General features: G+C 42.3%; 1 protein-coding gene across 1 annotated transcript in view; it reads left to right on the top strand.

The window, feature by feature from the left end:
• The window catches only part of tram1 (translocation associated membrane protein 1), a 29524-nt gene extending 19570 nt beyond the window's left edge, over nt 1–9954 (top strand). The window contains exons 8-11 of the mRNA XM_055634455.1: nt 2417–2521; nt 5145–5288; nt 6451–6611; nt 7269–9954. Of these exons, the coding sequence (XP_055490430.1) occupies nt 2417–2521; nt 5145–5288; nt 6451–6611; nt 7269–7342 (484 nt within the window). The 3' untranslated portion in view covers nt 7343–9954. The remainder of the gene's footprint in view (nt 1–2416; nt 2522–5144; nt 5289–6450; nt 6612–7268) is intronic.
• The last annotated feature ends 3747 nt before the right edge of the window (nt 9955–13701 follow it).

Here is a 13701-nt window from a genome sequence, read left to right as displayed (position 1 = left end):
ACATTTGTACTGCTTTTCACAGTAAACCTCTGAAAATCTGTGACCATATTTCAGATATATGGTTTATATCTTGGTCACTAAAACTTACCTCATTTATGGGTCTGACACAAAATTAATCAGATAGTAGTAAGATCCAGTTAGCTGTGTTTACACTCGACGGTAGGGAAACTCGCACCATAAGATGGAAACAAACTTAAATCTGACGAACTCTAGAAACTTTGGCCAGGCATCATGCCAAAGAAAACGGTTTTTAACAGTGCGGAGGAAACTCGACGAAACTGAGACGAGCCTAAAGTAGATTACTCTAGCGCAGGGCCCCCTTTGGTGCGGGGCCCAATTGGGAGCAATTGGCCCAGTTGGCTTAAGGCCGACCCTGGTCAATCTATTAGACATTAAAACTGTGTGTGTTTCTGGCTGTGTGTTTGTGGGTGCCAACCTTTGATTCATTGCTACGCCAACACCACACGCAGAAACTCTGAGATTTTTTCCATTTCGGTAGAGATTTCACTTTTACATTCTCAAATCCACTCATTAAATTTTGTCGTGTTTATGTACACATTTTTAATAAAAATCTCCCTTCCCAAAAATGTCAAAATAATTTTTTTTTAAAACAGCACTCACCCATAGAATGTTGGTGAACGCTCCATCGTGTGATGTCACAATGCCATCCCTCACAGATGTCCAATCGGAATGGATCTCATTTACATTTGCCTTTGCACCAGCCCCTCCCCCTCCCCCCCCCCGCAGCCTGTGTCGAAGCGCGTGATCACGTGTGTGGGAATAGAGAAAGAGGATTGGCGGTGATAGGGAATGGGGAATAGATGGACTGCCCCTACCCCCCCCCCCCCCCCTCCCCCCCCCCCCCCCCCCCTCTCCGCCCCCCCCCCCCCCCCCCCCCCCCCCCCTCCCCCCCCCCCCCCCCCCCCCCCCCCCTCCCCCCCCCCCCCCCCTCCTCTCCCCCCCCCCCCCCCCCTCCCCCCTCCCTCCCCTCCCCCCCCCCCCCCCCCCCCCCCCCTCCCCCCCTCCCCTCCCCCCCCTCTCTCCCCCCCCTCTCCTCCCCCCCATCCCCCCCCCTCCCCCTCCCCCTCTCTCCTCCCTCCCCTCCCTCCCCCCCCTCTCTCCCCCCCTTCTCTCCCCCCCCCCCTCTATCTGTCCCCTCCCTCCCTCTTCAACCCCTCCCCTCCCCCCCTCCTCCCCCTCCCCCTCCCCCTTCCCTCTCTTCCCCCTCCCCCTCACCCCCTACCTCTCTCCCCCCACCCTCCACACTCTTCTCCCTTCCTCTCTCCCCCCTCCCCTTCCCCTCTCCCCGCCTCCTCTCCCCCCCTCTCTCCCCCCCCTCCCCTTCCCCCTCTCCCTCCCCCTCCTCCTCCCTTTCTCCCCCTCTCCCCCTCCCCTCCCCTCCCCCCCTCTTCCCCTCTCCCCCTCCCCCCCCCCTCTCCCCCCCCTCCCCCCCCTCTCCCTTCTTCCCCCCCTCCCCTCCCTACCCCTCTCTCCTCCCCCACTCCCCCTCCCCAATCCTCCCCCCCCACCCCTCTCCCTTCCCTCCACCTCCCCTCTCCCCTCCTTTCCCCCCCTCCCTCTCCCCCTACCCACCTCCTCCCCCCTCCCCCTCCCTCCCCTTTCTCTCCCCCCTCCCCCTCTTCCTCCAACCCTCCCGCCCCCCCCCCTCTCCCCTCTCTCCCCACTCTCCTCCTCTCTCCTCCCCCTCTCCTTCACCCTTCCCCTCTCCCCCCCTCCTCCCCCCCCTCCCCTACCTCTCCCCCCCCCCCCCACCCCCCTCTCCCATCACTCCCCCTCCCCCCCCCTCCCCCCCCTCCCCCTCCCCCCCTCCCCCCTCCCCCCCTCTCCCCCCCCCCCCCCTCTCCCCCTCCCCCCCCTCCCCCCCCCCCTCTCCCCCCCCCCCCCTCCTCCCTCTCTACCTCTCCCCCCCCCCCCCCCCACCCCCACCCCCCGCCCCCTCCCTCTCTCTCCCTCCCTCTCCCCCCCCCTCCCCCTCTCTCCCTCTCCCCTCCCCCCCCCCCCCCCCCCCCCCCCCCCCCCCCCCCCCCCCCCCCCCCCCCCCCCCCCCCCCCCCACCCCCTTCCACCCCCTCCTACCCTCCCCCCTCCCCTCCCCCCCTCTTCTCACCCTCTCTCCCACCCCATCTCCCTCTTCCCCCCCCCCTCCCCCGCCTGTGTTTGGGGGTCCCCAATAGTTAGTGTGCCTCTCCCTCTACCAATCTCTCCACTCCACCCTCCTCCCAACCCTACCCCACCCCCTCTCCCTCTTCCCCCCCCCCCCCCCGCCTGTGTGTTTGGGGGGTGGTTAGTGTGAGTGTGATGCCACACCCCCCCCGCAAACGCGCGTTGGGGAAACAGACCCAACGGGTCTGCACTTGGTCTAGTAAAATATAAAATTCTGCCTTTTTTTTCGCTAGCTTGAACCGTTTTGGCCTGGTACTCATGGTGCTGCATTATTTTGTGGAACTTCTGTTTCATATCTCTCGACTGTTTTATTTCAGTGATGAAAAGAACGAGAAGGGGTGAGTTTAACCACTTAAAACAGTGCTTGGGTCCGTATTTAATAGCAAGCAATTGTACTGACCACTATAAGTTTACATAGTTTATTCAAATGTTTATAGAGATATAAACATTACAAGAATTCTGCTTTTGAGGACTGTTTTTGTTCGTAAATCCTGAAGCTTATTTTATGAATGAGTAGTTGACCATGCAGTTAACCGAGACTTTATCATTGCCAAATAGATTAGATTCGCAGAAGGATAGTTTTCAGATACTGCAATAATTAGGAAAGCTAACAATGTTGTCATATATTCCACGAGGAATTCAAAAGGGAGCTTATACTTCAGTTATATAGGGCTTTGGTGAGACAACATTGGAATTTTTCTGGAAGGATATTAATGTGTTTGGAAGCAGTTTGGAGAACCTTCCCAGAATATATTTGGAGTATGTGGGTTATCGTATAAAGGAAAAATTTGAACAGCCCACGCTTGTACCCAATAGGGTTGGAGTAAAAGGAGACTTGATTGAAGCAAAAGACCCTACATGGTATTTATAGGGTGGATGTAGATATGATATTTCATCTTGTGAGAGAATCTAGAAATAAGGGGCACTTTAAAAAAAATATACATAAGGCTCCCACCGCCTCCATTTAAGGCACAGGCATTTTTTTCCACAGAGGGTCCTGAGATTTTGTAACATTCTTGCTTCAAGAGTGGTGAAAGCAGTGTTCAGATATTTTCAAGGCAGATGTAGGTAAGATAATAAAGAAGTGAAAGATTATAAAATGATCTTATAGTGAGAAAGGTTTGGAGGGCCAAATGACGTGCTCCTGCTAATTTGCAAGCTTCCATGTAATACATAGCACTGAAATATCGTATAGAGTTGAAAACTATTCAACTGTGGATATAATTTGGATTAAAACACTTCCAAGAAGGTTCACCGAAGTGGAAAGGAGAAAAGTAAATTGGATAAATCAGCCATTTGTTTTGAGTCCCTTCATTTTGGAGATTAAGAAAAAACACCAGGGTAAGCTGCTTGTTGACCACATATTTGGAAGTCCACCTATTTCTGTGTGCAATGTATAATGTAAATCAAATTACTTAAATGGATTTGGAATGGCTGTTGTTTGGGTGGCTTGCAGGTATTAATGCTGTGATCCCACATGGTCTAGCTCTCATTTATCTTGGCTCTCTGGTGAGTTTTTTTTAAAGTATTGTAATCAAGTGTTGGAAAAATCAAGAAATGGATATTTGGATTGATCTACTGATGAACTTTAAAATTTGCTGATATGCACATTTGAAGCAGGCAGTTATCCACATGACCGAAATATTGTGTTGTTTCCATACTAGCCACTTTTGTATCCTCTAATTTAGACACCATTATCTTTTTTTTTTTTTACATGATTTATTGATTGTTTCACAAATTCACAATTGGTGTGTGTCAGTGCATTACACTTGAGCTTCTCCATGAATCAGTCTTGCTCCTGCTTTTAATCTGACTGAATTGCTGTCATCACATAAAAACATAGAAATGTTTCTATGTGATGACATAGAATCACATATAAGAGAAATATATCAATTTTCTACATGAAGTATTGGTGTGAATATTTCAACGTTGCAGTCACCTTTTGGAATTTGTTCTGATCATCTGTGGTCAACTTTCTAGAAAGTTGTAAATTCATGCACCACACTTTATCCTAAGCGCAGGGCCTCGACATAATTGAATACCGAGGGTATGCTGCGCTCTTGATAAAGCTATCATTTGGTGAGGCGATAAATCAAGCCTATTTTCTGGTCGATGTTGATGGTCCTATGGCACAATTGAAAGAAAGCTAGCTTTCTTTTTCCACCCCCAGAGCACACAATCAGTCTGAAGAAGGGTCCCTGCCTGAGACATCAGCTGTCCATATTCTACAGGGATCCTGCCTGACCCGTTTAGTTTAGAAATACAGCATGGAAACAAGCCCTTTGGCCCACCGAGTCCATGCCAACCAGCGATCCCTGCAGACTCACACTATCCCAAGCACACTCGGGACAATTTACAATTTAACCAAGCTGATCAGCCTACAAACATATGCGTCTTTGGAGTGTGGTAGAAAACCAGAGCACCTGGAGAAAACCCACGCAGGTCACGGGGAGAACGTACAAACTCCACACAGACAGCACCCGTAGTCAGGATTGAACTCGGGTCTTTGATACTGTAAGGCAGCAACTCTACCACTGTGCTATCCACAGTGTTACTCTATCATTTTGTTCCTTTATTTTTATGTGGCATTTTTTTTCCTGGCTAAGGTTTGTTCCTCAGTTGATGCCAGTTACGCATTGTGATCATTACTTTTTATTTGTAGAAGCTTGGTGCATTTAAGTTGATGTTTGTGTTTTCTATATTGCTAGAGTTTTAACGGTACTTTGATTGTAAAGTGCTTGGGAATGTACTGAGATTGTGAAAGATGCCGTGTGGACCCAAGCTCAGATTTTTTTTATTTGGACATGTCGAAAGCAAAACCAAAGATAGCTTAGTCTCAGAATCTTTAAGAAGTAAAATTTTAAAATTCTGAGAATTTTAGAGCTCTGACATTTCTTTGCCATTCATTTGCTGCTTATATGTTTCGATTTGGTAACTCATTAATCTTTTTCTAAATTCCAGTTTTACCCTTTGGGCTGCCTTGTTTGTCGTGGCACGACTGCTTACTCTCTCCCTGTCTGTACTCGCCATTGGATTTGGCCTTTCTGGATCTCAAAATCAAAGTTTCGATTTAGCTACTGGAAACTTTAACATTTTGGCTGTAAGGTACAAATTTTAAATGTGATGAAAAATGTTGTTATTTCTTTGAAGGTATGATTTAGAGTCATTAATGTCATAGCTTTCCGGAACCATTTTTCAATTACACGTCCTGAGACAAATCTTCGAATCATCACAACAGGTTTGCATTCTGATTATAGTGAATATTTTGTCATTAATTGTTTTACATGAGGAACACCAATGGATAAGACCAATGGTCCATCTCCAGCATGAATGTTAAAACTGACAACTTGATGGCAAAAAAGTAATTTTAACAATCCAATGGGTTTTTGATTATTCACTATTTACTTTAATTTTCTATGCAATAAAATATGCAGGGATTTACGGAAATTGGCGGGCAAAATGAGCACACTGCGCCCATTTAAAAGATCACAAAATAATTGCGGATTATTGAAAGGTTGTTTAAATGAAGAAAATTCTTTATATAACTTTCCAATTATTAAAATCTTGAGGGTTCTAAGTGATGTGCTAAAAATTAAACTATTTTCGGCAATCCAGTTGATTGTGGTATAACAAAGAATAAACTAGTTTATTGCTGCACCATTTTTTAAACCTAGCTTGGGCCTTTTCACAAAAAAAATTCATACATCCCTGGGGCTTTATTGCCACTTGCTTTTCCTGTTATAGTGTCAAATCAAAGCGATATCTGTCCCTATTTCTAATTTAAAGGCCTTTCCTTGACATCTTATCTATTGAGTTGCCTTCAAAACTTTCAACATTGTAACACATGGTTTTGGAGGAAGAAGAGGAGACTTGCTGCTCTCCTGGTCAGGCAGCTTCTGTGGACAGGATGAAGGGTCTCAACCTGAACCTTCGACTGTCTATTTCTCTCCACAGATGCTGCCTGACTTGCCAAGTCTTTCCAACAGCTATTTTTTCTTTTGCTTCAAATTTGCTTTAATAACTTTGGCAGGATTACTATTGAGAATTTGGCATAAATTCTTTATTATTTATTTCCATAACAACGATGATTTTATTGTTGGAGAGATGACAATAAAACATTTTTTTAAATATGCTTTTTTTCCATATTGTCTAAATTAATTGGCTAACCCACTTCATGATCTGCCCGTAAACACGCAATTATTTTTGGTAAATGGAATATGATAATGGTGAAGAAAATATAACTATATAATTCTGTATTTAATTACAGAATAAGTGCCCTGGCTGCCATTTGCTTGACACAAGCATATATGATGTGGAAGTTCATTAATTTCCAGCTCAAAAGATGGAAAGAGCATGCACAAATACAGGCTCTAAAAAAGAAAGCCGGCAACACAAAGAACAAAGCGACCAAAAAAGGAGAAAATAAAGGTTAGTTTAGTCATTTAAGATGTGGTGACATTTGGTGCCAAACGGTGGCATTGGAAGCAATTTAGTAATTTTCAAATCTGTTAAAATGTACTGTTTTCTTCAAGTTATTACAGTGAACTTTCACTGTGATGAAAATGGTAATTTGAAGTTGATTGGCACGTGGAAGAAGAATTTGGATCCTCCCTGGGTTACAGCGGGATTCTGTTCTTGAGAACTGTTTATAAGCTAAACAGACCGGTAGAGAGAAGTGCAGCTGTGAACTGAGTTCCCATATGGCAGAAGATGCCTGCAGTCCCACAACAGGTGGCAAATGTTCAGTCGTAGGTGTGAGTTATACACAATTTGGATGTTCGTATACTGGAGAGGAATTGCAAATGGATTAGTGCTTTAGGCTCTATCCTTTACTTACCTATTCTCTTACATGTACCAGACTTAATGTTCAATATTTGCCCTTGTTATTTCAGATTTATACAACTGCTGTAATGTTTTGGTCTTTCTCCTGCCATTTTTGATTTGTGTCACAGTTGGCTTTTATTCTGTTACTATTTCGTCTGCTTTGTGTATTCTGTATAGTTCAGCCTGCTTGCAGTTCACATAATTTTGGTCCCAGATGGCCACAGGAATTAAGCAATAGTAACCTGTCTTTCTGTTTTGCAGCTAATGGAGTAAATGGAACCGTCACTTCCGAAGATAGGGACTCTCCACGTTTAAGAAAAGCTAAATCATCTTGAAAGACAGACAACCGGCACATCTACAGACAAATTGCCAACTGCTTTATTAGATTTTCCATTGACAATTTTCCTTCAAATATTATTTAATTTTCAGCAGCAAATAGTCTTATCTTCTAGGTACGTGCAACAGAAAATAATTAAGCCAATAATACCGAGAGGAAAGGGAAGGTGGCAGGGTACTCTTTTACTCACAATGTCCCCATTTTAGAGAAACAATATAGCAGATTCTATTTGATATTTGTGAAATTCTGCTCTGCTCAACCAGAAATGGAAGTGGTTTATTACAGACCTATCCACATTTTCCAGCTTTAAGAAGTTATGCTATAGTAGGGCTAAATTTTCCTAACCTCCAGAATTTCTGCTATAAGAAAATAGTTACTTGTACAAAAGCATCAAAAAAATCTGCTCAACTTTGCCAAAATATAGTTTATGATCTGTCTCTTCCAGTGGGAACAACTAATGCAAGGACCCATCTGCGAAATTATCATTCCCCCTCCACCCTTTGGGGATGCAGTGTAACACAATTGTCCTTCCTCTCCTGTTAGTAGTAAATGACAAGGTGTACATGCAATGAAAATGGTCATAATTTTATCACTGCATAAAATTACAAAGTGCTGCACCAATGCAATTAAAACAATGATACTATCTGAAAATAGACCTTTTGTTTTGGGATGCCAAATTATTATTGCCGGCTGAAGTAAATGTTACCTTTCCTCTTATAGGTTGAATTATTTTATAAATTACTTGAACAGTTAATTTAGCAATTCATCACTAGAACAGTTGTTTTAAATTGAGATTTCTATCATACAAGAAAATTATACTTCTTTGTTTTTATACGGTGGGATTAACATACATATAGGTTCATGTAATGGATTGAGTCCTAAAATCACATTATTTTCTATGCTTTAATTTCTTTTGATTAGAATTGCAGTCATCCTCTTCACTCATGTGGCCATCCACTTTGTCAGCATTATAACCAAATACTCAGGTTAATTCGAGCAGGGGCAGAATTTAGAGATCACTGCAAATAAGATTTTTTAGAAAACAATGAAAGAAAAGAATTGCAGTAAAACAGGTATGCTTATTTTTTTTACTCTAGGAAAAGAACAATAAAGACTGCAAATTTTAGTAGCAGTTTTATTTTAAAAAATTGCAAAGCCTTAGTGTGGCAGTTCTGCAGATCTAATGACAGAAAGCAACTATTATTAACATGACAACAATACAATATACTTTACATAGGGAATTGCTAACTTCAGAAGAGTTTTAATTTTGTAAAAAAATATATAAATGAGAATTTCATAAAGATCTTTGTCATTAAATTTAAAGACATTTCTGGAATGCTAACTATTGGTGGAGCCTTTAATTTTGTAAATTGAAGAATGCTCCTGGATAAAGCACTTCAAATGTTCCTGAATCCTATCCATATTTCTAGTTTGGAATATGACCAGTGTGTAGGTGAGGGACTAGGAAATAATTTGCGAAGAGTCCATTTCCTGCATTGCATTTTTGATCACAAGGAAGGTGATCATTATATGCAAAAACTACTAGGATTCAACACCCCATTTCAAGTTTGTCAGCTTGGCTCCAAATTGAGGTTAGATCAATGAGCCAAGTGTGTCTTTCTGGCTGAGGGATCCAATATGATGTGGATGAAGTATGCATCACCATTTAATTAGTGAGCACAAAACGATATTTTGGGATTATTTTGACAGTCTGATTGCATGATCATATAACTGCTGGGAATGCAGAATGCTATGTTGACGTTAGATGTTCAAAGAGCATTCAGAGTAGAGACGGCTTACTATTGTGCCTTAACCTCACCTGGCATTGTTAAGATGCTGGATGCTCAAACTATTTAAGTACGACCTTTCTTTCACACCAGTGAGCGCACAAATCTATTGCCAAAATATGTGCAAACAAAGTGGAAAGGAAGGCTGTATTTTTAAAATAAATATCCATGAATAATTTCTTTAATCTAATTCTGCTTTATATGTTATAAATACTTTCAGTTAATGGACAAAAGTGACCTTTTACATGACTAGCAACTGACAAGTATTAATATATGATATGTAAGATGCCTCCAATAATTGGGAAATTGGTTTTACTTTGGATGTGTTGTCTATGAATTGTATTTTCAATTATAAGCACAGTGAATTATTGTAACTGCATTTATTGCAGAGTAAATGTGAAGTAAATTGTCAAGCCTACTTTGACTCTTTTTTCAATGTGGCATCATGTGTAATCAGTTGCTGTGTTTTTGAAATCTTTAATTTATACAGCTGCAGAAAATGTAAATGCAAAAATTGCGTGCATAAAAACTAATTGATTGAACTTGATGGGTCAAACCATATATCAAGGTAAAGGAAAAGTTAATGTTTCTCATGGCGTCCCTTCAACAGTTTTTTGCTCCAGGTTCCAGTATCCATGCCAACACTGAGCCTGACCTGACAAACTACAATATTAATTGAAAAACATTGCATATGGAGTCTGGAATTTGACCATGGAGTGAGACTCTAGTGAGGGAATTGGAGACAAAGGTGACTTGAAGTAATTTTACACTGGATTTCACTAAATGTGACTTTCCTGTGATTAAAAATGAAAATATTGCAGCATCTTTGTTGGATTCATCTGCTTTTTGATTTCGATTGTACATATGAGAACTGAAAATTGGGTGATTCACCGATACTCTCTGGTAATCCAGTGGAATCATATCTTTCCCACGTGTTCTCTTTCATTAAGTTAGTAGAAACCCAGACCAGTAGGGCATTTGGGAAATGTGCACTACCTTCACATACTACATCTTTGTGCAACTTAATTGAATCACTGGTTGATTTTGCTATTTTATCCATGTGCGCTTTTATGTCCACCATTTATTTTTCTGAAACTGTATAAATATCTCTAAGTTATGGTCATTTTTCATTCTCTGGGTATTAATAGTGATACAGTGTGGAAACAAGCCCTTCAAACCAACTTACCCACACCAGCCAACAATGTCCCAGCTCCACCAGTTCCACCAGTTCCACCTGCCTGCGCTTGGTCCATATCCCTCCAAACCTATCCTATCCATATACCTGTCTAACTTTCTTAAACGTTGGGATAGTCCCACCCTCCACCACCCCCCCTGGCAATTTATTCCATACACCCACCACTCTTTGTGTGAAAACATTATCCCTCAGATTCCTATTAAATCTTTTCCCCTTCACCTTAAACCCATGTCCTCTGGTCCTCGATTAACTTACTACTCTATTCATTCTACTTGATCTATTCCTCTCATGATTTTACACACATTATTCACATATAATTTCCAATGATTTCTGTGAAACTTACCTCAATCGTATAATGATGCAATATTGCATCCTTGAGAAGTGCAGAACAAAAATGTAAGTGTTGTACAGCAACAAATTGGAAATCAGGAAATGGAGGAATCCAATAAATAGACTATTGTAAGTTACAAAGATTTGATAAGAACTGGTGAAGATGAGTATGGATAAACAGTCTGCTGTGAACATGGAATGCATGAACACACTTGGATGAAAATGATCTGGAAATGATGTACAGTGGCTTGCAAAATTATTCATACCCCTTGAACTTGTCCACATTTTGTCACGTTACAACCACAAACGTAAATGTATTTTATTGGGATTTTATGTGATAGACCAACACAAAGTGGCGCATAATTGTGAAGTGGAAGGAAAATGATACATGGTTTATCAAATTTTTTTACAAATAAAAAAACTGAAAAGTGTGGCGTAAAATACATTTACGTTTGTGGTTGTAACGTGACAAAATGTGGAAAAGTTCAAGGGGTATGAAAACTTTTGCAAGCCACTGTAAATGAAGATATGTGGAATGTATGGGATAAAATGGAAGATACAACTTAGCATGAGACTGGAAATACATATAAAGCATGACCAAAATGATAACATTGAAAAAAAAATTAAAGGCAAAATAACAACCTTGCATTGAATCTTCAGCCCATTATTTTATAATTTGAGAAAAACTCAAGCAATTCACAAAATAGATATCACTCCAAGGAGATGAACAGAAAAATCATAACCTTGCATCAATATTGCTTGAAGTCGGGGGGAGAGATTGTTAAGTTGGTTGGGGTGAGCCAAGTTTCTGTATCCAGGTATGTCAGGCAAGGGTAAGAAACCAGATCCGTACCGCCAATGAGGATGGGCGAGTGTGGCTGCAAGAGGAAGACAACTCCAATAGATGGTTCGGGAAAGTAAGGAGGATCCAAGAAAGACAAATAATGCCATGAGAGAATTGCAGGCAGCAGTAGTTTCAATAAACTCAAGCACTTTGAAGCATCATTGATGTCTCAGATAGCCAAAAACTCTGTGAGGTAAATAACAATTTCCAATGGCTGTGAAGAAGAAGAAATTATACCAGTGGGCCTTAAAATAATAAGTTTGGACTTGAGGACTGAAGGATGTTTTTCAATGATGGGCCAACAGAGTTAACTTATTCAGAGATTAGTCAGGAAGCCAGTGAGAAATTACCACATCGACCAGTTCATCAAACTTCCTGAATAGATGATGCTCTGGTGGTGTTTCAGCTACTATGGTGTTGGTCCATTGCTCCCAGTTGACAGAATGATAAGATCGCTATGTTATTTAGATGTATTGAAAAGAAGAGTGGTGATGGAGATGACAAAGACTTCCAGATGGATCTGCGATGTTCCAGCAAGACCTTGCACGGTGACACACGTCTAGGATGGTGACTCAATTTTTCCAGCAGGGATACATGTCGGGGACTGGCCTGGCAACACACCTAATCTTAATCGGATTGAGAATTTGTGGTCAATCATCAAGGAGAGACTGAAAGAGAAGAACGGTAGCAAAAGACAGAAACATATCGAGGCCATAATTCAACAGCAGTACCGAGATGAAAAAATTGTTGGTAACTCAGAATCTGGTTGATTCCATGTCAAATCATGTCTAAGACTTCATAAAGAACAGGTGGCGATAGAAATGTATGAAAGACATAAAGGTGCGATAATAATGAATGAAAGATAGCCCTGCGACATGTATATTGCCCTACTAGACTAAGTGGGACCCGTTGGGTCTCATGTTCAGACGGGAGGGTTGGTCCCCCAACGCAATATTCCACCTCTCCACCAATTCCAATATTGGTGGCCGGGGGGGGGCTATCTAGAGCGCTAGTATGGGTGTTATGGGCTGAAGGGACTGGTTTCCAGAGGTCTGGTATGGACATTGTGGGCCGAATGGATTCTTGGGCTGGCAGCTCAGTCACTCAGGCCAGAAAGGTGAGAGAAGGGGGAGAGGGAGAATCAATTTTAGACTTTTTTCATCTTTTTCTGCAGATCACAGCTATGAAGGAGGGAAGCCTATCCTGGCCTGGATCTCACAGGGAGCCAATGAAGGGAGGGAGAAAAATACTGGGGTGAGGTTTAATACTTGCAGGGGAATACTTACTGATGGGCCGAAGGGACTCCTGGGCTAGTATGGGCCAAATGGGTTCTTTAAACTTTTTTTTTCTGGCTAGACACGGGCCTTTTGGGCTATTTTGGGCAAAGGGGACTGGTTTCTTGGCTAATAGGGGCCTTGTGGGCCGAAATTAGTGGTTTCAGGCAGGCCAAACAATTAATTTCACTTCCATTTCAATTTCAACTGCAGGGCAGGCCAAACAACACATTTTGATTTCAAGTTCAAGCACAGGGCAGGCCAAACAACTCATTGCATTTTCATTAAGGGCTAACAAATCATTTATTGCAAGCACATTGCAGACTCACAGTTCAGTTGGTTCACAGCTTAGAATCACAGTTGTAGCCTCTCCCTCGCGATCTTCCAGAGGGACTGACTCGCGTCCAGGCATCCGGGGTTTTATATTTCTGCATCCCCCCCCGGAAGGGGCGTTACCTTCATCATGGTGATTGACAAGCGAGAGGACCAATCAGCTGATCTCAAGATTTTTTAAACACTCATAACTTTTTTTCAGCGATCAGAATAATCCTGGGGGCTGCCTCAGCGGAGGAGGACTGAGTAAGATGGCCAAAAATCATAGCGATATATGGTAGCATTTTTTTTTTTTTTAAATCAATATACAGCGCAAACAGGAAGTGGTCAACATGAGACTTTTAGTTATATAATCAGAGTGTATGCTTGATTCAATTAATTTACACAAGGATGTACATCCTGGAATTTAATTAGATAGGAGCTTTACATTCTAGTTGTTAGACTAGCTTCTTTAGCAACTAGAAACTTTACCAGAGCCCTCCACCAATGTAACAAAAATCATCAGTATGAGAATATTTGGGTCCTTGATCAGGAAGTACCTCATAACCTGTGATTTATGATTCCCTGATCGACAAAGGCCAGAATGCCAAATGC

Source organism: Leucoraja erinacea, chromosome 4 (assembly GCF_028641065.1).
Source record: "Leucoraja erinacea ecotype New England chromosome 4, Leri_hhj_1, whole genome shotgun sequence".
In the NCBI taxonomy this organism is placed as follows: Eukaryota; Metazoa; Chordata; class Chondrichthyes; order Rajiformes; family Rajidae; genus Leucoraja; species Leucoraja erinaceus.
Note: the sequence above shows the minus strand (reverse complement) of the source record. Positions and strands in the feature narration are given on the sequence as shown.